Consider the following 21,466-nt stretch of genomic DNA (forward strand, 5'->3'; position numbering starts at 1 on the left):
AAATCAAATTTAAATGCATTTAAATACGAAACGGCGAAAATTACTTCTAAAAATATCTCAATAGATCAAAACCAGCAATCGCTCGTATAGCTCTCACCTGCTCTCCTCAGAGTTCGGGCTCTTACGCCCAAACGCACGCAACTTAATCGCCTGCAACTGCTTTGCCCACAAATGAGCAAGCGGTTGAGCAAAAAGGCCATGCTTGGGCGTGGCTGAAGCATCTAGCCTCGGCCCTCACAGCATATCCCTGCACTCTTCCCCGGTTAGCGCCTCCCCACGGCAGGGTGGTAGCGACCGTCATGTGCAACACGCAATGATGAACTCTGTTGCTCCCAACGGCCGAGCAGTCTGACGCCGACAAGCCGAGTCCATCTCCTGTGAAACTAACAGATCCCAACTGGGCACACGTGTCGATCAGTTGCACAACCAAGCAGTGCAACCGTCGATTGCTCGGGCATGGAGTATCGCCTCATTATAGGCTGCTGGCTCCAACTCGACAGAGTTACCGCGGCATCTCAATGCCGGCTCGGACGCGCGCTGGGCAAGGTGAGCGGCGTGGAGAGGGGGAGGAGGAGCGGGCTCCTCCAGCGGAGTGCAACGCTTCTCTGGGGCTACGGGGCATGACGAGAGGAGCTGGCTTACTTCGGTCCCAGCGATCGTCGGCCTCAAGGCCTTGGTGCCACACTCTGCCGGCACAGAGCACCATGTACAGGGACCACTGTGTCTGTCTGTTCACATCTGTATGGGCAGGGGCTGGCAATTAAAATAACAAGAGCCGTTTTTTTTTAATTTGGTAAAAATATATATATATATTTGAAGAGCCGCAATGCATGTGAATATGGTCACGAGACAGTCCTTAAAGAGCCGCATGCGGTTGCCGATCCCTGGTCATGGGAGTGCATGGCCAGTGGGGTGAGGTACAGACTGAATGTGGAATGTGGTTTCACGACGGAAAATATAATTCTCCTGTGAAAAGCCAAGAGGCTTGGCACCGCTTTAGTCAGGGCTCTTAGTGGGCGGAAGTGGTAAATGCCGATTACCTGAATAAAAAACCCAGTCATTAAAATTCTAATAAATTCTACAAAATAAGATAACAGCTTATAGAGTAAAATGCATAAAAATAAGAATTTACTATGAAAAAGACCGCGATTGATAATTACAGACCGAGCCCGACTGTTGCGAGTTGCACCGTTGCCCTCGACACAAGGGAGCGACGGCGCCATCGTCCTGGCAGCACCGCGATGGGGCGGCAATGCCACTGTTATGTCACTGTTATGCCACTGTGATGTATTGTGATGTCACTGTGATGCGACTGTTATGTCACCGTCACATCACAACACACTGCGCAGATTCTTCCCAGTGGCATTTCAAATTTGCTTCAGATACTCGCCAGCAGCCGGTGGACAATGGTGACAGGTCGGGAAAACAAGAAACCTGCACGATCACAACGAACATCGTTTCTACTACACCACTTGAATAAACACATTAGTGGGTTAAATTATTTCCTGAAGGCTAGTCGACTAAAAACGTTGAGATAATCCGTTCCTCCCGGTGTCATAAAAAAAATGCTATTTAAATGTAACCTGAATAACGATCGCCACACTGCACATCGCTGCTGCTGCTGCTTGCGCCTTGCACACTGAGCGGCGCCCACACACAGCAGCACTCGGCTGCCCGCCGCACGAGAACTGCTCTCCTCCACATTACGACTCCCTGCATAACCAGTGTCACCCACCCCAGTTACCGTATTTTCCCGCATATAACCCGCGGGGTATACCATTTTTAAATCCTTTATATTAAGTTCACTTGCTTGCGCGCTTGCGACCGTGCAAATCTTTCGGTCGTTTTTTAACCCACTTCTCATGATCCAATCGAGCTGACATTTTGCACACAGACTCGTTGTGCGTGACAATTTATTTTCGTGAAATTTTTTTTCCATAACTTTACACTTTTTAGGAACATTTATTTTATTTTTAATTACCAGTTGCTTAATGTAGGCAGGCAATCATCTGACCCATAGGTGGCAGCCATCTCAAGCCAGAGGACGAGAGGACTCTAGCCGCCACGCATATAAAGGATTTATAGTGAAAAACTTTGTTTTTACGGGTAAATTTTTTACAAACAAAACAAGACCCCCCTGGGTATATGGAGGTGCGGACTATCCCAAAAATATTTTACATGTGTGACATGTCATAACTCTCGATTTAAAGCTTTCGTGACTGCAGGGATTCATCTTCTTGGTTCAACGCAAGCAGGACGGCTGCTTGCGTTGTGGCCGAAACGTCCTGAGAATTGTATTTTATTATGTTTGATTTGTATTATTTTATTATTTCCCTTCTATGTGACTTTACCAAAAGCACCAAGATGTCATAACTCGTTTAATGTTTTCATGGTAGGACTATCTACTATGTAACACTTACCTTTGACTAAAGCACTGCTGAATAAACCACTCACACTAAAATTGCACATGTTATCACGTTTTCAATGATTCGAATTGTTTGTACAATGAAACGACAATGTTTTAAGTGGGTCACTTTGTTTACCATAATACTTTCAGTGGCTGTAGGGTGGTGCGAAAGTTTCAGCTGAGGCTATGGATTGCACAATGGGAAGGGCCCTAACAAGCGTCTACCAGATGCGGAATCATAATTGCCAAGTCCCTTAGGACGCTGCTATTAGCTGAGCACTACACAGTCGCGACCATGAGCTTTGTTTCAAACTTCCAATGGCTTTGTTGCCAGGAGGCAATGGCGTTACCGTAGTGCCGCTATTGTCTGCGAAGTGCGCAATCTACCAGTGCTAAAACTGTACAGGGGTAACTACCGGCCCAGTAGCTGTAATATGATGAGGTCGAATGCTGGTAAACCTAACAGTACGCTTACTTACTTATCTATCAGTTATGTGTTACTTATTTATTGGATATTTACTTTACTTATTTACTATTTTAAGTTCACTCGTTTCTGGTTAGTTTCTTTTCTTTGTGCACGGTATGATTTTAATGTTAACAATTGATAGTGGAATGTATTACAAATAGAAACTTTGTATTAATATTATGGAATTAAGCTGCGGTAACGACGTTAAAGATATGAATGCATGCGGGGTATATGGAGGTGCGGGCTATCTGAAATTTGTTTTACACAAAACGCTATTTTTGCGGGGTATATGTGTCTGTGAGTTATATGCGTATGCGGGCTATATGCGGGAAAATACGGTACAAGCTCCCTTCATAGCCAGTGTTACCTACCCCAGACACAAGCTTCCTGCACATCAAATCAGTGTTACCTACACCCAGTCATGAAATAGTTTTACATCCAGTGTAGTGAATGGCCAGTAGCACATTACCTACTTTCCAATACATTGAGCAATCATAAACAGATGAGCCACAGCCGGATGTGTAATGAGTTGCTTATTATCCTGAAGGAGTCATATAATCTATTGTCAGTGGAATGTAAATGTTTTTTATTCATAAACTCTCCCCGATTCACATCCTAACGTTTCATTAAAAACCCACAAACACTGAACGCATTGTTAAGACCCCAAAGAAGCAACAGGAGGAGACTCCCACCACCGCTTCCAGAGCCTCTGTATGTTCGCGTGTGCGGAGCGGATTCTAAACAGGAAGCCTTGGAAAGTTGGTATACAGGAGGTTGTGGGTTCGATCCAGACCCAGACGCCTGTATATTTGGAGTTTGTATGCCTCTCTCTACCCGTGGTTGCATGGATTTTTCTCCAGGTCCTCCGTATTTTCCCTCCATATTTATAAACATGCATTTAGAGTATTTAGTTGCTATCATTTAAGCCACTTCGTTGATGATAAGACACTTCGTCGAGCAATCATTTATGGGCAGGTCGATTCTCAAAAAGAGCTGTAAAGCTCAGTGGGCCTTACCTGGCAAAAAAAAAAATCGGTAAGTTTTATTTATTTAATGTGTGGCATTTAAAATAACATTTGATGGCAGGAATGCAGCCATGTGGCAACTGTAAACAGATGAAGACAGTGGCGCTGAGCGGATGGGTGGCCCAGTCTTCCGAGCCCTTCACACACCGATCCCACACATTCCCAGCGCCATCTCGGGGCGCTACCAAGGTACAAAACGACTCGACATAATAACACGCTGCAGGTGAAACGGCCACTGCAAGTCCTTTACAAACAGGAATAAAATAACAAAAACGACGTCCTCAGGTGGTCGCCGTGCATCCTGCGAACTCGGCGACGCGGCGCACGGACTTCACTGAGGGGGGCGACGGTCAGGCCCGGCAGCGACAGTGCTTCCACACCACGGCATCGTCGCAGTAGTGGCGGCGTCGCAGCAGCATTGTCATCGCAGCAGTGGCGGCGCAGCAGTGGCGCCGCAGCAGCGGCATCATCGTCACAGCAGCAGCAGCGGCATCATTGTCGCGGCAGCAGCTGCGTCGTCGTAGCAACGGCAGCGCAGCAGCAGTGTCGTCGCAGCAGAAGCGGCAGCGTCGCAGCAGCAGCGGCGACGTCGCAGCAGCAGCAGCGACGTCGCAGCAGCAGCAGCGACATCACAGCAGCGGCGGCTCCACCTACGGCAGCGTTCACGTCTTCCTGTCTTCTGCGCCGAGGTTCCGGCTCTGTAACAACGCTGCATGGCCCTACAGGCAGCAACAACACAGCTTGCCTGCAGTTCGCGTCAAATTAAGTCATGATTACAAATGACTGCAAGGCCAAGTGGTCAGCAAGCTTGTCTCCGAGTTCAGAGTTCACTGGTCTTCCCTCGTCTGCACATTCGTGCGGATGCCAACGATCTGGCGCCGTTCTCCATAGCAGTAGACCCTCGTGTACCAGCACCTGGGATAGATTTCACAAAATGTAAGCAGACGCTAAGTTGCTGGGACCATTCTCTAAGCAGTATCTCGGAAGGTGCTCGGCCGGCCTGATCAGCATGAACGCGGTCACGGTGAAGCGACGATGCCGCGCCACCTCAGCAGTGGTGGGGGACGAGACCGTGCCGCGCGCAGACGCCGAAGCTCAGCAGGGTTCACACGTAGATGCTCTCGGGGTTGAAGCTGGAGAGCAGTGAAGTGTGGAGCACGTGGGGGGCGGTCGGGACGAGCCGGGGCTCGCGGGACACCGAGCCTGCAGAAAGGAAATGGCACGATCGCATGGAATGTTGAAAATCGCGCGGCACGGAAGGTCACAAAACGTGCAACGGAGCGAGGCACGTGGGGGCACGAGGACACGAGGACGTGGGACGAGGCCACGAGGCCACGAGGTCACGAGGATACCTGCATGAGGATATACGACACGAGGACAGACCACTCGGATAAAAGATTATCACGGTTGGCTATGTATGGCGCGAAAGAAGTTCAACATACATACACCAATGTGGACCGCACAAGGGCAGCACGTGGGGATGGAGACTCATGGCACACACGGACCCGTTGGCCACCCAGTGGACTTGTGCACCACCTCACTTCGCTTGGACGTGGAGATCAGCCACGAGTGACTCAAACCTGACGTTGAATGCAGAATCTCACAGTGTCTGCTCAGTGCTCTGATGGACACATTACGAGCCCCTTGAGAGGCACCTGTCCCTCTCCACTCAGTGCCCTGAACAACATTTGGCATTTGACGGTAATACTGCACCTATCACGCCACGAGCCTGTAACGCCGAGCGCTTGTTACACAGCGTACCTCTAATTCTGCACACCTGTGATCACGCGGGGGTGGGGGTTGATGAAACTCACAAAAATTAGATTCATACGTGGAACAGCAACCTGCAGGCAAGATGCCCGTGGAAGGCAGTATAGGAAGTAGGTTTACATCTATGCAGTGTTTTGAATTCCCCTCCTATATGCTCATCTTTTCTCCGGGAACCCCCAGTTCCCTCCGGCACACGGGAACTTTAACCCAAACATCCGAGGACCCGAGCCCCCACCCTCCCGCTACTCACCGGCATCGATCGCCACCACCGTCGCGTCATCAGGTGGCTCGGAGAGCACGGTGACACGGCTGCCCGTCTGCGCAATGAACTGCTGTAAGTGCAGCTGGCGCAGCTCGCGGCCCAGGCGCTCCGCCTCGCCCTCCTTATCCTGGCAACGAGAGCAGCAGCGGCACAAACACAGCGCTCTCAACACCAACAACGCCACTGCCACCACCGCCGCACAGGGGAGGTGGCCGGTCACCTTGCAACATCACAGGGCCAGCTGATGCCACCGGGGGTCCTCTCTCATATGCGCCGAGATGAGACGCGACGCAAAGCGCCGCGGCACGTGCAAAAGGGCGGCTGTATCAAACTCATACTCGTCATCACGGAGACGGGGGCAGCGTCCCAGGTGGCGACTCCTACCCTGGCAAGGAGCAGAGGCCACCTCCCTCTATCCATCATACAGCCCGCAGTGGGATGCTCTGCTATACGTGCTGCTGTACATGTTTGTATAGCAGCAGTGAAATGCTTAAACGTTGGCCAATGTTCTTTGGGTCTTTCGGTTAAGTCACGTAGATAGGTTCAAAATCTATATAAAAAAAAGTCTAAAATTGTGTGTGGGTTTGTGTGTGGCCGCGCGCTTGGCTCTCCAACGGTGGGGTTTATGTAAAAAAAATTAACAAGGTACCACGCCGTAAGCCCCGCGGTGAGCAAGCGCTATTCCTTTTTCACATCCGTCAACTTTAAATGAGTTTAATTAGCGATTTAGTGCGATTTTTGTGCACTTCCATTTTATTTATTTATTATGCGTGCACGACCATACCAGCTCATGTGCCTTTGGTGGGGGGGAAAGGCCCAAATGCGAAGTCGCACGCCTTCGGTGGGAGTGAGGGGGACGTTTTCTTTCGTGTTAAAAATGCTATAAAAAAAATACAAAACGCTGACGTAAATTCTTCACTGTGTGATGTCCCCCCCACCCCGATGCGTGCAGTTACTAATATATACAGTCGCTAGATGCTAGCACTATAGGCAGTAAACTTGTTATTTATTTATTTATGACGCGTGCACGACCATACCAACTCGCACGCCTTCGGTGGAAGTGAGGGGGACATTTTCTTTCGCGTAAAAAAATGCTATAAAAATACACTAAACTCTCAGGTAAATTCTTCCCTGTGTGATGTCCCCCCCATCCCGATGCGTGCAGTTATTACTACTATACATTCGCTAGATGCTACCACTATAGGCCGTATATATTACTGGAGAGCGGACGGGGAGATCGTGGCTGGGGGGGGGGGGGTCAGGGGTAGCAGCCCAGCTCCAGCCTGCCAAGGTGCCACCTCGGCCGGCTGGATAATCTAGGTGAGGCCGGAGGCTCTGCACGGGACCACGCCTCACCACGCCACTCTGGTGAGTACTTTGTGCTATAGAGTCGATATATACTGATATAGAGTCAGCATCTACTACTGTAGTGATAGCAGGTACCACCACAGTCAGTATGCACTGCTGTAATCATAGCAGGTACCACCACAGTCGGTATGCACTGCTGTAATCATAGCAGGTACCACCACAGTATGCATTGCTGCAGTGAAACCAGGTACCAACACAGTATGCATTGCTGTAATCATAGCAGGTACCACCACAGTATACAATGCTGTAATCATAGCAGGTACCACCACAGTCAGCACGCACTGCTGTTAGATTTTTAAGAGTAGTTTTTAAATATTTTTAAGACCCGGGCAACGCCGGGTACTTCCCGCTAGTAATAAAATAAAATAAAACTTCGACGTTTCGATCACAACACAAGCGATCGTCATCCCTTTGGGTAACATTGGCCAATGGTACCCAAAGGGAATTCTGTAGGTGGGCCGTGAACACGCTAAAACAATTTATACCAAGCACAGGGCACAGGACCAACCAGGGACCGCGGGATTCCCACACGGATCCTGCCAGGAAATTGCAGGATCCGCGTGGTGGACTTTTAACGACGGCGATGGCGACCGAAGCGCCCCGTCCCCTGCAAGAGTCCGAGGGCCAGCAGGGGGCGCCCTAACAGCGAGGAGGTGCCTCTCTCCATTGCCACGCTCCTCAGAATGGCTGCGAGCGACCCATGCCCCTCCCTGCTGCCAGCACGGCGCCCAAACCAACTCGGCTATGGCCCAGCTACTTGGGGGCACGAATGCAGGTCAATTCTTGGAGCAATCGCATTGTTATTAAAGCGTTGTAACCCAGTACCCATGTTTACAGATGTGTACCACGCTGTGCAATAAAGAAAGAGCAGGTGACATCATCAGCCCTGGCAGCCTGATGATGCCAGGGAACCACTGACATCATCGCTCTTGCCAGCAGCAGGCAGCTGTGCGTGTTCTCGACAGAGAGGCTCTCAGCGTGCCAGACAGTAACATGTGGATGACCTCGCAGCCGGCCCGGCATCAATTACGTGAACGGTGTTGTTAGTTATGGGCTACGACCACACTGAAATTTAAAAAAGTACGGCACTGGCCGAGAGGCAGATGAGATCCCAGACATCAGTGCTGGTAGTGCACGGGAACATCGTACTCACACGCAGGCTTCGTGCAGCCTCCTCAAGCGAGCAGTGCACCACCACGAGGCTTCCCTCGAGTGAGCGGGCCTCGCGCTCCACCTCCGCCAGGCGCGCCCTCAGGTCCGCAGCTCCGCGCTCGGCCCCGCGCTGCTGCACGGCCGCCACCTCGGCTTCGAGGCGGCGTGCCTCCTCGGTGCGTCGCCGTGCGGCCTCGCCGGCGGTCCGCGCGCGCTCCCTCGCATCGCTCAGTCGCTGGGCCAGCTCCGCCTCGCGCTCCGCCTCCCGCCGCCACTCTGCCTCCAGTGCCGCCTCCTCCCGCTCGTTGCGAGCAATCTCTGCCTCCAACTGCGCCGCCTCCTTGGCTACCGCCGCCACGGCGCCGCCGTCCTCTCCCCTATCATCGTCATCGTCGTCGTCTTCGTCGTCGTCTTCATCGTCAGCGCCGCCGCTCCGTGAGTCACGCTCCTCCCAGCGCCGCAGCTCCGCGTCCGACGCGTCGACGCGTATCTCGACATCACGCAGGCGCTCGTTCTGCAGCCGCACGAGCCGCTTCAACTCGTCAGGCCGCGCCGGCGGCACGGATGCCCGGGGGCCGCCCGCCGGCTCCCCATGGCCTCGCCCACCGCTCGCCTTCTCCAGCAGCTTGCGGATGCCTGGCGTGAATGTGAGCGACTTGCGCATCACCTCCCGACGCCGAAGCGAATCCGAGTCAGGCTCCGGTGCGACAACAGTGGCCCCGGCACCAGCTTCGGCGGGACGCTGCCTTCCCTGATGGGGCAGGCTTTGGTGCGGGAAGGCGCGGCTAGGCCCTGGGTCCTGCTCACGGCCGGGCCCCGTGCGGCGCAGTAGCAGCTGCACGTCGGCCGAGTGCTGCCCCCACGCGGCCAGCGCCGCTGCCAAGCTCTCGCCCGGGCACAGGTGGCGTTCCGTGTCGCGCCATCGCTCGATGAGCGTGTAACGCCCCGTGCGGCCTGCGACAGCCAGGGGCACAAGCTACGGGTTACAGCTGCGGCTAGAGATGATGACGTCACTCACGGTGGCCATAGTGATGACTGTGACGATGACGACAATCACGATGTTATTAGGTGAAAGAACAATGATGGAGTGGAGGTGCAGTGGTTAGCGTGCTGCGCTAGGACCCTGGCAAATTCTGGAACACACCTGAATTAGTAGCGAGTGATATCTGAACCAGACCTGCCCTCTCACTCCTTTGCTAGCCCGCACTGACCAGCATGGATATTGTATTGTCAAAAAGAACACCACGGTCTTGGAAGGCCTTTATTGGTGATTTGAGAATGGCTGGAACTTATTTTTCTATTTTATAACGCCACTGTACTTTTTAGGTGCGCGAGCCAACACTGGGCGGTGCTAAGTTACGAGGCCAGGGGGCCGCTCACACCGAGTTCCAACTGTACACAATGGTTGGACTCGTCCCCCCCTCATCACTCGGACCGAATCCACAGGTACTACACGCACTCGAGATCTCAATGCACACACTCGCGTTGTCTTACCGAGCGCTTGAGCGAGGGCAATGACGACATCGTGGCAGGTGGTCGCGTCTGTGACACCGCACACCACCCGCGGTATCCCCTCCACCCACACCTTCAGCTCCATCGGGCGGCCTTGCCTCCCTCACGCGTGACTCGCTCTCTCGCTCTCTTGCTCTCTCTCCCTGCGTTCACGGGGCCCTCAGTCCGAATGGTACCCGGCGACCCGCGCTGGCTACGAGAACTTTGCAGAAAGCCACCCCCTCGTTCGTCTGGTTGTCGACGGCCCAAGGGTGGCGGAAGAGCAGGGGCAGGCGAGCGGGACACAGAGAAAGCTTGTGGGACAAGGGGCCGGGTAGCGGCACGGCGATCGCTGGTAAGCCCAAGAGTCACCGTCACCGCTCTCCTGGGTCTCGTCTGGAAAGACGTGAGGTGGAGCGACACACACACACACGTGCACACACAACGTACGCACGCAATGCACAGATCCCGCATTAGAGGCTTCATTCACAAAATTCCATTCCACGCAACGGGGCTCAGGAACAAAGTGGTAGCGAGCAGTGGGGAGCACACACATGGGCAGAGATGCAGACAATAGCTGCCTCTCGGCATTAACGTTAATGGTTAAATTATTTTTAGGTCCATCAGCCTGTGGGCCTTGGGGACCCAAGCCTGTAGACAGCTGCGCACCCCCAACACCGTTGGGCCTGTTCAGCACCAACAAGCAACGCTGCTGTGCAAAAGTATGGGTAATCTAGGAGACGAGTTTGTGTTTATCACACAGCTAGGGTGTGGTGACTGCAGGCATCTGTCAGTCATATCCTCTATGTCCACCAGATGAGACCCAGAGACTGCAAGTCCCTATTTCGAGGGAGACCTGGTTTACAGGTCAATACAAGACAAACACATTTGCAAAAAGAGAATTGAAATATTGTAAATCTTTAAACACAAACCAAACGAATGAACAGATAATAAAAAAGATACGAACTGGATGAGGTACAAAAATTATCAAGGGCATTGGCACTCAACATTTGCAAGAAATTAATTAAATTATTGAGAGGTAATGGAGGTTAACTCTAAAATAAATCTCAAAGTGTGTTCCATTTTAGGTCAAGGAACAGTTTCCAAATCTATTGTTGACTCCGAGTGCAACAATGCAAATGCTGTGGTGTTGTAAGCTGTGAGGGTTTAAATATAGTGCGAGCAAAGTGGATAAAATGAACGCCAGAACAAGTAAGCGCTTTGCAGTCAAACTCTGACCACTGCGTGTCCCTCTGTATTGATGGTGGAAGGCAGACATTGTTGGAATAGTTGTGCTGATGATGAACAGAGACTCATTCCTAACAACACTAAGCCAAGAGAAGATTGGGTCGAGACTATTTACCACTGTGCCTGTGGATTTACAAATCACCTCTCCATAACCAATCATAGGCAAGTCGGTTTATGCGATGCGCTGTAGAGAAAGAGATACGATTCATTTCTCAAAATGATTGCGAACTTGACCACAAACTCCAAACTGGAGACCAAGCCACGAGCGCACTGTGCGCCGTTGGAGACAGATGCTCGCTGGGGACTTGTTTGAACCAGGAATCAGTTTCCTTCAGTGCAGAGTGAGGCTGGCCCTGGCCGGGCGTGCACAGCCACACATCTGGTTCCATCCGACCTCCGTTCGCCAACTCCTGTAACCGAGTGCCTTCATTTAGACTGGAACATTGCACGCCGCTGCAAACTGCGTGCAATCCGAATGTTGCTCACGTGGCCGTTGAAAAGTTCTCTCTCTCTCCCTGTTCAGGCTCCCCCTGGAATATTTTCGCCGATCTCTACTACACAAGCCATAAACACCCCTCTCCTGCCCCCCTGGACACCACACTGGGTGGTAGTGTCCTCTCCTTGCTCTAAGTTGCTCCTGCCGATCACCGTCAGGGTTCCTTCACTTTGAAAGTTAATTAGTAACGAGGAATGTGGGGGCTGGGGAGTCGTTCAATTCAAGGCATTTACTCGCTCTGTCTCCATCGTCTACGTGCGGTGCCTCTTTGATCTACGGTAGCACACAGACACTCGCAGATCACAGCTCCTGTATCATTCAGTCAACCGCACGGCAAGACCTGGGTGTTATAATCCACCAAATTTCGGCTGCTTTTTCATGTTTTAAATAATGTCAAAAGTAAACCTGTGATTGAGATTATGCGATAAATCCCACGTTATTAGGTTTTATTTTGCGACAGCCTGTGCCAACTTTGCACGTAGCAGAGCGGCCCCACTGGGCGGTGTTCCATTTTTCCCCCAGTTGGGGACTCCAACTCATGATCAAGGTTCACAGCTGAAAGCTTAGCTGACAGTCTGCTGCTACCGCTGCCACCGAGCCACTAAGCTCCGGTGACCTCTGCAGACCTCGTGGATGTTGCCAACAGTGGCGAGGACCGGACCTCTCCCGGTGCCCTGGGGCTCAGAGACGAGTGGCGACCGTGGGCGACCGCTCTTGCCGCCATAGCAACAGCACAGATGTCCCCGTACGGCGCCTGGCGACCTCTTGGCAGCAAACAAAGCCCAAGCCTAGCAAGGGGAGGCCCCCATTGGTCGAGGGAGAGCCACCGGGTAATTAAAGTCCCGGTGGTAAATGCTCAGTATTACAGAAGAACGTTAGATGTTAACTCCCCTCGTCTGCTTTGCAGGAGGTCGTGGGTTGATCCTGACCCTGACGCCTGTATATTTTAAGTTTGCATGTCTCTCTTCCCTTGGTCGTGCGGATTTTTCTCCGGGTCTTCCGGTTTTTCCCTCCACATTTAAAAACATGCGTTTAGAGTATTTGGTTGCTATAATTTCCACATGATAAGCCACTTCGTTGAGCTATCATTTGTGGCCAGGTCGCTTCTGAAAAAGAGTAGCTAAGTGGGCCTTACCTGGTTAAATAAAAATAGTACTAAAATAGTTGCCCCCCCTCCATTCAGCCGTTCAAACATCATTTGTGTTTTGGCCAAAGGTTCCCAACATCAGGTAGTTTCGTATTCAGTGAAAAATATCCATAATTCCCAATCGCACAGGCACAGGTTGGGATCAGCTTCAGGGCTTACATCTCGATGCAAGGTCCACACACGCCCCCTCCTAAAGCGGCACAAAAAATTGCAGTCTCCTCACTCCGAATCTAAAAGTAGTTTCCAATTCTCAAATAATGAAACCCTTTACAATCACTGGCAGGAATACTCCAGCTACTGCTGGATGAAAAGCTCTACAAGTTGTTGGCATTTCTCATTGCCTAGTGATGGAACAGAATCAGAAACTGTATTTATACCAGAGAAATCCAATGAGCTCTAAAGCTCTTTTTCACAGACGTCCAGTAGGGACGGATCATGAAGTTAAAACAACAAACAATACAACAACACGAAAGGAGTGCAAAGTATAGGAAATGTAAGCAAGTCAATAAAAAAACAAGTATATAAGTACAAATGGCATAAAGACAAATTCCTGCCGATATTTTAACACTAAATTCAAGCTTTGGCAAGGAAGAAAAACAACAATAACATTCCCAGAGCACACCAAGACAGCACACATTCCCGCAATAAAATTGCACGTGAACATTGAACTATCAATACACGTGTGGTAAACAATCCATCTGTCTCCTGTACGCGAGCCAATCTCATCGCTCCACCTCCACGGTGGCGTCCCTATCTCTCTCCCTGTGGTCGCCTAGATTTTTTCCTCTGGGTCTTCCGGTTGTTCCCTCCACATTTATAATCAACATGTATCTATATAATTTAGATTATTTTGCTGCTAGAAATTTAAACATGATAAGCCACTTTGTTGAGTTATCAATTGTGGCCAGGTCGCTGAAAAAGAAGCTAATAGCTCAGTGGGCCGTACCTGCCAAGTAAAAAAAATATTTTCTTTGAATGTATTTTTGAAATGATTTGTTTACCTTTCCTATACTTTGCACTCCTATCGTGTTTTTGTATCGTTTGGTGTTGTAACGTTCTGATGCACCCCTACTGGACATGTATGAAAAGAGTTTTAAAGCTCATCGGATTCCTCCAGTACAAATATATATTCTGATTCTGATTGTGCATTCCCCAACCTTTGGCCGTTTTGCCGTCAGCGTCGAGTGTCGCGCGTCACCCCTTGTGTAAGTGACGCGTTCTACCCGCGCCCTCTCACTTCCCTGAGACATCTTTAGAATGTCTATATAAAATCTTTAAAACGTCTCTCATTTGCATTTGTCCTGAGTCACGTTCCTCTTCCGGCTTCGGTGCCTTTTCAGACATGCACATCTCCTTCACGCACTTTTCAGCTACAGACGAATGCTCCCAATATGGACGTAATTCATGAACCAGTAACAACATGGGACAGCTCACATGGGAACTTGCCGTGTGTGTTTGCATAGACATGGATAGACGGTTGTGCGCACATGAATGAGTTGTGCATTTATGGTGTACCAGTGACGTGTAGGGCGATGGAGGAGTGCAATTCTGTTGGGAGGCGCGCCTGTGTGGCGGAGTGGAGTTGAACTCTCTGTGATTGCGGTGCCCTCACCATGTGACGCCGTGGGACACCGTGTGTGTGTGTGTGTGATGCCGTGTGTGTGTGACGCCGTGTGTGTGTGTGACGCCGTGTGTGTGTGTGTGACGTCGGAGTCTGAGACCAGGAAAGGCACCGGGCAGAGATGATCTCCCAAGCGAAATGCTGAGGGAGGGTGGCATTTGTGCACAGACTGCCCTATAAGACATCATAACAACAGTCTGGACCGCTGGACGGGTACCGCAGGATTGGAAGGATGCCCTGGTGGTTCCCCTCTTTAAGAAGGGGGACCGCACAGACTGTAACAACTACAGGGGCATCTCACTCCTCAGTGTGCCGGAAAAGGTCCTGGCAAGGATTATTCAACATCGCCTTGCTAGGCACGCTGAGGAGAGGCTTGCGGAACCCCAATGCGGTTTCAGGAAAGGGCGGTCCTGCACAGATGCCATATTTTCTGTCCGTCTGCTACAGCAGAGGTGTAGGGAATTCCAACAAGACCTACATCTCTGCTTTATTGACCTGGTCAAGGCCTATGATACCATCAATAGGCCTGGGCTCTGGGTTGTTCTTCGTGCTTTCGGAGTCCCTGACCCTCTGCTCACGATCATTAAGGACCTTCATGATGGTGAGCGGGCCCGGGTAAAACTACGTGGCCGGGAGTCGGAGCCTTTCCCTGTACACCTTGGGGTGCGACAGGGATGTCCTCTGGCTCCCACATTATTTAACATCTATTTCGACTGCGTAGTTCGTGAAGCCTTCAATAGCTGTACCGGGGGAATTTCAATTTGGTACAGATATAATGGGAGGCTGATCGACACCGGGGTGCGATCAAGGGATGGTTCCCTATTGGTCAACCACGTTATGTATGCCGATGATTTGGTAATAGCTGCTCATTCAGAAGAGGAGTTGGAGACGCTGCTGCTGAGACTGGAGCGTGCCACTAAGAGATGGGGCCTTACCATCAGCCCCACCAAAACTAAGCACCTGCCTGGGTATTTTGTACCATCGGACACTCCACCCCCACAACTCCCAATCGGTGATGGGGAAGTTGTGGAGAGAGTGGAGAGTTTCCCATACCTGGGCAGTGTGCTTATGACCGGCTCCAGTTTAACAGCAGAAGTCTCACTCCGAATCAGTCGAGCGGCAATATCTTTTCATCGGTTGCGTAACGCTGTGTGGAAGCTACCTGGTCTGTCGCTCCGCACGAAGCTTCAGGTCTTCTCGGCCACGGTCATTCCCTCCCTTCTCTACGCTTGCGAAACGTGGACCCCCCTAATGGAGCATCTTCGCCGGTTGGAAACATTTAGGCTGGCCTGCCTACGATCCATCCTGGGTTTAACCAGGCTGGATTGTGTGAGGAGCTCACAAATCCTTGAAAGATCTGGGCAAAGTCCCATCGGTGAGCTCCTCCGGCAGGCAAGGCTGCGTTGGCTGGGTCATGTAGCCCGCATGCCCAGCCACCGCATGCCTAAACAGCTTTTGTTTGGCCGGATCGAGGGGGCTAAACGGGCGCGGCACGGGCTAGAGAAGAGATGGAGTGATGTGGTACAGGAGGACGTGGAGCTGAGTGGACTTGCCGATGACTGGTACCAGCGGTGTCAAGATCGGCCTCAGTGGAGGAGGCTCGTGAAGGACGCTACTGGGCAGTTGGAGGCAGTCGCCCGACAACAACAACGGAGGGCGGAGGAGCGACGCTCACAACAACGAGCGGAGCGCCGGGTGGCTAAAGCACAGCAAGTTGGTACAGTAGGGGGCACAGGTGGTGCATCAGCCAGTCATCTCGGTCATCTCGGTCAAGACCCGTGGCACCTGCTGGGTCTGCCCCGTGACCTCCTGCCAGCGGGCGTTCGACACTTCATGTGGCCTCAAGGTGCACTTGGCCTGGCACAAGCGTCGTGGTGACGTCACCGCCACTTAGTGGCGAATGGCGGTTATTGTTGTTATTGTGTGTGACGTCGTGTGTGTGTGACGTCGTGTGTGTGTGACGCCGTGTGTGTGTGGTGCTCAACCGCCATCGGCCCCATATCCTGCCGGCCAAAATAGATGCTCACTAACAGCATTCCTCAACACCAGCAGTGGGTGCGTGTGTGACCCATGTGTTTGTGACCCGTGTGTGTGTGCCCCCCCATGTGTGTGTCCCGTGTGTGTGTGTCCCGTGTGTGTGTGTCCCGTGTGTGTGTCCCGTGTGTGTGTGCCCTGTGTGCTTCCCGTTTGTGTGTATATCCCCCGTGTGTGTGTACATGTGCACCGTGTGTGTGACTTAGGAGGTGCATGTGAGACTGTGTGCCAACCGTATATGTATGTGCGCCCCGTGTGTGTGTGAGCCCCGTGTGTGTCACTCGTGTGTGTGCCATCCGTGTGTGTACATGTGCGCCCCGTGTGTGTGTGTGAGACGCCGTGTGTGTGAGACGCCGTGTGTGTGGGACCCCGTGTGTGTGTGTGAGACCCCGTGTGTGTGTGACGCCGTGTGTGTGAGACCCCGTGTGTGTGTGTGTGACCCCGTGTGTGTGTGGGACGCCGTGTGCGTGTCCCCTGTGTGTGGCCCCGTGTGCGTGTGACGCCGTGTGACACCGTGTGTGTGTGTGTGACGCCGTGTGTGTGTGACGTCGTGTGTGTGTGACGCCGTGTGTGTGTGAGCCCCGTGTGAGTGTTACCGTGTGTGTGTGACCCCGTGTGTGTGTGTGTGACCCCGTGTGAGTGTTACCGTGTGTGTGTGACCTCGTGTGTGTATGCGCCCTGTGTCCATGGCGACACTGTGGGTGGGGGGGTGACTCCCTGCTGCTCCCCCACCAAGTGTTGTGATTTTGACTTCCTGGATCGCGTCCTGACGGCGTTTGACGCAGTTTCAAGTGACACGTCGCTCATCTGACCGCTACCTTTGGTTGTGAGCATCGCTCTTCGACTCACCGGCGTGGGCTGCAACATGAACACGTGGTGCGCGTTAAACGCTCGCACAGCGCGTGACAACTGCATGTGGGTTGCTGTGTCGGGCGGGGGCGTATCTCAACAACAGTGTCAGACCGTGCAGCGGTCCAACCCAAACATCGATTACGAATCATATTGCAGTGTGGGCTGTGATAATACTCCGTGTGCTCGGTACGATAAGCTCAGAAACGCAGTGCGAGTGTGTGTGTATGTACATGTCTGTCAAGCCGACGTGTGTGTTGAGTGTTTACGCAAGCACGTGTGTGCCCAGAGGGAGTGCCAGCCCTGACATCGTCATTAACGCTGCCTCCGTCACCCTGCCCGCCTCCTCCATCACAAACAAAATGAGCTACAAAGTTAATTAAATTCCTCAACCTGCCTCCACCCTGCTTCCCACCATGTCAGCTCCCACGAATGTAAACATCTGTTTGTACAACCGGTCTGTACCCTCGTGCAGTTCCCAGTGGGGTACAGTGGTGGTGGTGCAGCAGGTTGGCACGCTGCGCTGCGAACCCTGCTCACTGCCAATGCCGATGACGATTATCTGAAACGGCCCTGGGCCTCCTCTAGGTGAACTGAATACCTGGCGTGGTGAATAAACATCGCCACTAGGGAGACAAAGGCGGCCGAGCGTGGTGCTGGCCACCCACCTCTTTATGTACCGTTCCAGGCCTTCATAGGTGCTCGCTAACAGCACTTGCCCCAAAAGTCTGTTACGGTTATACGGGGATTCTTTGTTTTGCAGTTCCCAGTCGCGTACCCGGACCCATAACCCAATGCTCAGAGCCCTTGCGTGATACCTGGTTTATCCACAATCCAACAGCTTCAAACCCACGTTTACCCATCCTAGTATTAATGTTTCCGAGGATTGAACCTTCACCAATGGCTAACCGCACAACCAGCTTTCAGAGTTACATATCGTTTTCAAATTTGGTGAAACTCTGTGATAATCAAACGTTCACCCTTATAAATTTTGGAGTCTAAAAATCTGACAGCTCTACTCACAGCTGTCAGTCATCGCGGGGGAATAACTGTCCTCTCGGAATCCCCGTGAACGGAGCCCAGCGTCCGGGGTCTTGAGCCTTCTTGTTGCTCCGCACCCCGGCGCTCCCCGGCGCTCCATAAGGCTGTGAGAAGGGGTCCTCTGAGCTGTTCTAGCAACAGATTTCTTTCGCAAAATACCAGATTTATTTTCCTGCCCACTGTACAATTCGCAGCAGACACCTCACTCAGGCGAGCAAACACCAACGCAAGTTAATGGTGTTGCCGAGGCTTTTCTTTCAATAGTTTACCGTTTACCTTCAGGAGCGTTCTGTTTATAAACAATGCGTTACTGCCCACAGGGTGGTCTGCGAAAGTGATCGGGAACCACGGCTTGCAGTGAAATTGCCATGAGCGGTTGGTCGCGCACTCCGCATCATAGTTTGACTGCACTGTTCATCCTCGGAGCTGGAACAGGTGGAAATAATATACAGGATGTTCCTGTAAGATCGTTTCTTTTTTAGTTCATTCATGCATTCATTGGCGACAAGGCTGAGAAGAAGCCGCATTAAACTCGGGCAATTGACAAGTTTTCCGATTCAGGCCGCGCTGGCTCGCCACTGCTGTACGGACACGGCGTGACGAGCGCTCGAGCGCAGGAATGGTCGTCACAGAGCCACCGTGGTGGCGGCCGACTGTGGGGAGGGTGGGGAGGGTGGGGCCCTCCAGTCGGAGGGAAGCATATCGGCATTCCCCCATCTCTTTATTTAATTCAAATTATTATTTTTATATTTACAAGGCAAGGCCCACTGAGTTATGTAGCCCTTTCTCAGAAGTGACCATCTATCACAAATGATAGCTCGACAGTGTGGCTTATCACGTGGACATATATAACAGCCGAATACTGTCAATGCATGTTTAAAACTGTGGAGGGTAAAACCGGAGAACCTGGAAAAAAATCCATGCGACCATAGGGAGAACATGCAAACCCCTAATATACAGGTGTCAGGGTTGGGATTGAACCCACGACCTCCTGTATTCCAGGCGAGGTAGTTAAAAATCTCACCACCATGGCGCACTGATCTCTCCCACCGACTCTCACTGCACCTCACCCATCTCTGCTGTCACTCACTCGATCGCACGATCCTCTCACTATCCACCTCCTTTTGCCTTGCGCGGCCCTCCTCCCTCCTGCTGCATCTCTACGTTTCTACTCCACACATGTTTCCATTGGTCTCGTTGTGTCTTGCTCTTCTCCTCGCAGCACAACCTCCCGTGGGTGCCGCTGGTCTGGCTGGGCCCCAGACGCTTCTAACCCTGCCCCCCGTGAGTCTGGCTGTCCAGGCTGGGAAGAGGACACACGCTCGTGACGGAGGTGGTCGGTTGATGGGTTAAGGGTGTGCATTCCAGCATGTGGGGAAAAGCTAATGTTCAAGCTCTCCATGTTAATCATTACCGTGAACACCACGCTTTAATGATGGCCATCGTTTAAACACGTTCAACATTATAAATACTTGGCCTGTAGGTGCCTTGGAACCTCCTGTGTCGCTTACTTGCAGTTTGGCTGAGTGGTTAAAACTAACATGGCCGCAGATAAGCACTGCTGAGATAGTGATGTCGTGGAATCTTACAGTGTCAAGGGTACATTTCCTTACGTCTCTAGCCCAGCCGACAGCCGGCCCTGCCGTGTCTAGAGGCAGCAAGGTTGGTATCTGTCCCAAAGCAGAGTGTCTGTTCTCAAGTCTGGTGTTATTTCCGAGTAGGCTGTGTGTGTCCTTGCAGTCTCTTAGGAGATGTGTGAAGCTCGGTGAATCATTTACCTGTGCGTAATTAGACCGGGCTGGCGCCCCAAGCCTGCAACACCTTGCTGTTCCACAAATAGCATTTGTCATTGCCAATGAACCCAACAACCTTCATACATCTATGGGTTTCAGCAATAAAGAGGCGCGATTGTGAAAATACACATTTACCAGAGATGTTGACAACAGCGTGCATCTGCTCACGAGCACCTGAAGTGCCGAGACCCCACCACAAATACCATCGACCAAGCCCCGGACGACATTACTCAATCAGCTTAGGTCAGGGGTAGGCAACCCATGCCTCCGGAGCCGCATGCGGCTCATCAAGGACTGCTTCATGGCATTATTTATCAAAGAAAGTCTCGTATTTGAATAAAATGGCTCTTTTTGTTATTTTGGTTTCTGGTCCAGACTGACTGAGGTTTGTCTACACAGTGAACACATTAACAGTACCACCTTATTGCAAATAATTGGAGCGGTGGTGCAATGGTGAGTGTGCTTCACTTTGAACCTTGCAACCAGGGACCTATTCCTGACCGTGGGCCAACGTCAGGTGGTTAATGCTATCAGAACCTGTCCCATGTGTGCGTGTGGCTTTACACGGTCAAACAACCCCCATGTACGACAAAGGGTGGGGGTGGACGTCATCCAGCAATGGGTTGACAAAGGCCTATACTGGACAATGGATTACCATCAATACAAGTTCTGGAAAGATGTCACCTTCCACGCTCACCACAATGGCGCTTCGGACAAAATAATATTATCAAAACCTCAAGCAAAGTATAGGCGGTGTATGACGTCAAAAACATAGTTTTGCAGAAGCGGACCGGTGGACGCGCAGTCAGGATGCAATGCACGAGCTGTGATGACGTTCCATGGCACGAAATTCTGTGGCACGATGCTCGGCGACGCACCATAACAAACTAAACTCTTTTTTATTTATTTTACCAGATAAGGCCCACTGAGCTATATTGCTCTTTTTCAGAAGTGACCTGGCCACAAATGATAGTTCAAACGAAGTTGCTTATCACGTGTGGAAATGTATAGCAGCCAAATACTCAAAACGCATGATGTTGATTCCAAAAATGGAGGGGAAAACCTGAGGACCCGGAGAAAAATCCATGTGACCACGGGGAGACAGAATATGCAAACTCCAAATATACAGGCGTCAGGGTCGGGATCAAACCCACAACCTCCTGTATACCTGGCGAGATAGTTACCATATTGGCAATACTGGGCCTGCAAGCCCCATGCAGCCAAAGCAGTAGCTTTCTGTTTACATTACTATCCCCATAAAGTGCCAGTGCTAGAAACATGACCTTAGGTCTGCCA

The 21,466-nt window shown here is 51.6% G+C and overlaps 1 protein-coding gene across 1 annotated transcript in view; it reads right to left on the reverse strand.

The window, feature by feature from the left end:
- Nucleotides 1-1,106: 1,106 nt before the first annotated feature.
- The window catches only part of LOC144722915 (ras association domain-containing protein 8-like), a 32,667-nt gene continuing 12,307 nt past the window's right edge, over nucleotides 1,107-21,466 (reverse strand). Inside the window, exons 2-5 of the mRNA XM_078601332.1 lie at nucleotides 9,945-10,337; nucleotides 8,452-9,404; nucleotides 5,919-6,057; nucleotides 1,107-5,101 (exon numbers count right to left, since the gene is read on the reverse strand). Coding sequence (XP_078457458.1) covers nucleotides 5,004-5,101; nucleotides 5,919-6,057; nucleotides 8,452-9,404; nucleotides 9,945-10,047 — 1,293 coding nt within the window. The 5' untranslated portion in view covers nucleotides 10,048-10,337 and the 3' untranslated portion in view covers nucleotides 1,107-5,003. The remainder of the gene's footprint in view (nucleotides 5,102-5,918; nucleotides 6,058-8,451; nucleotides 9,405-9,944; nucleotides 10,338-21,466) is intronic.

The sequence above is a fragment of the Lampetra planeri genome, chromosome 16 (assembly GCF_965212315.1).
Source record: "Lampetra planeri chromosome 16, kcLamPlan1.2.h2, whole genome shotgun sequence".
In the NCBI taxonomy this organism is placed as follows: Eukaryota; Metazoa; Chordata; class Hyperoartia; order Petromyzontiformes; family Petromyzontidae; genus Lampetra; species Lampetra planeri.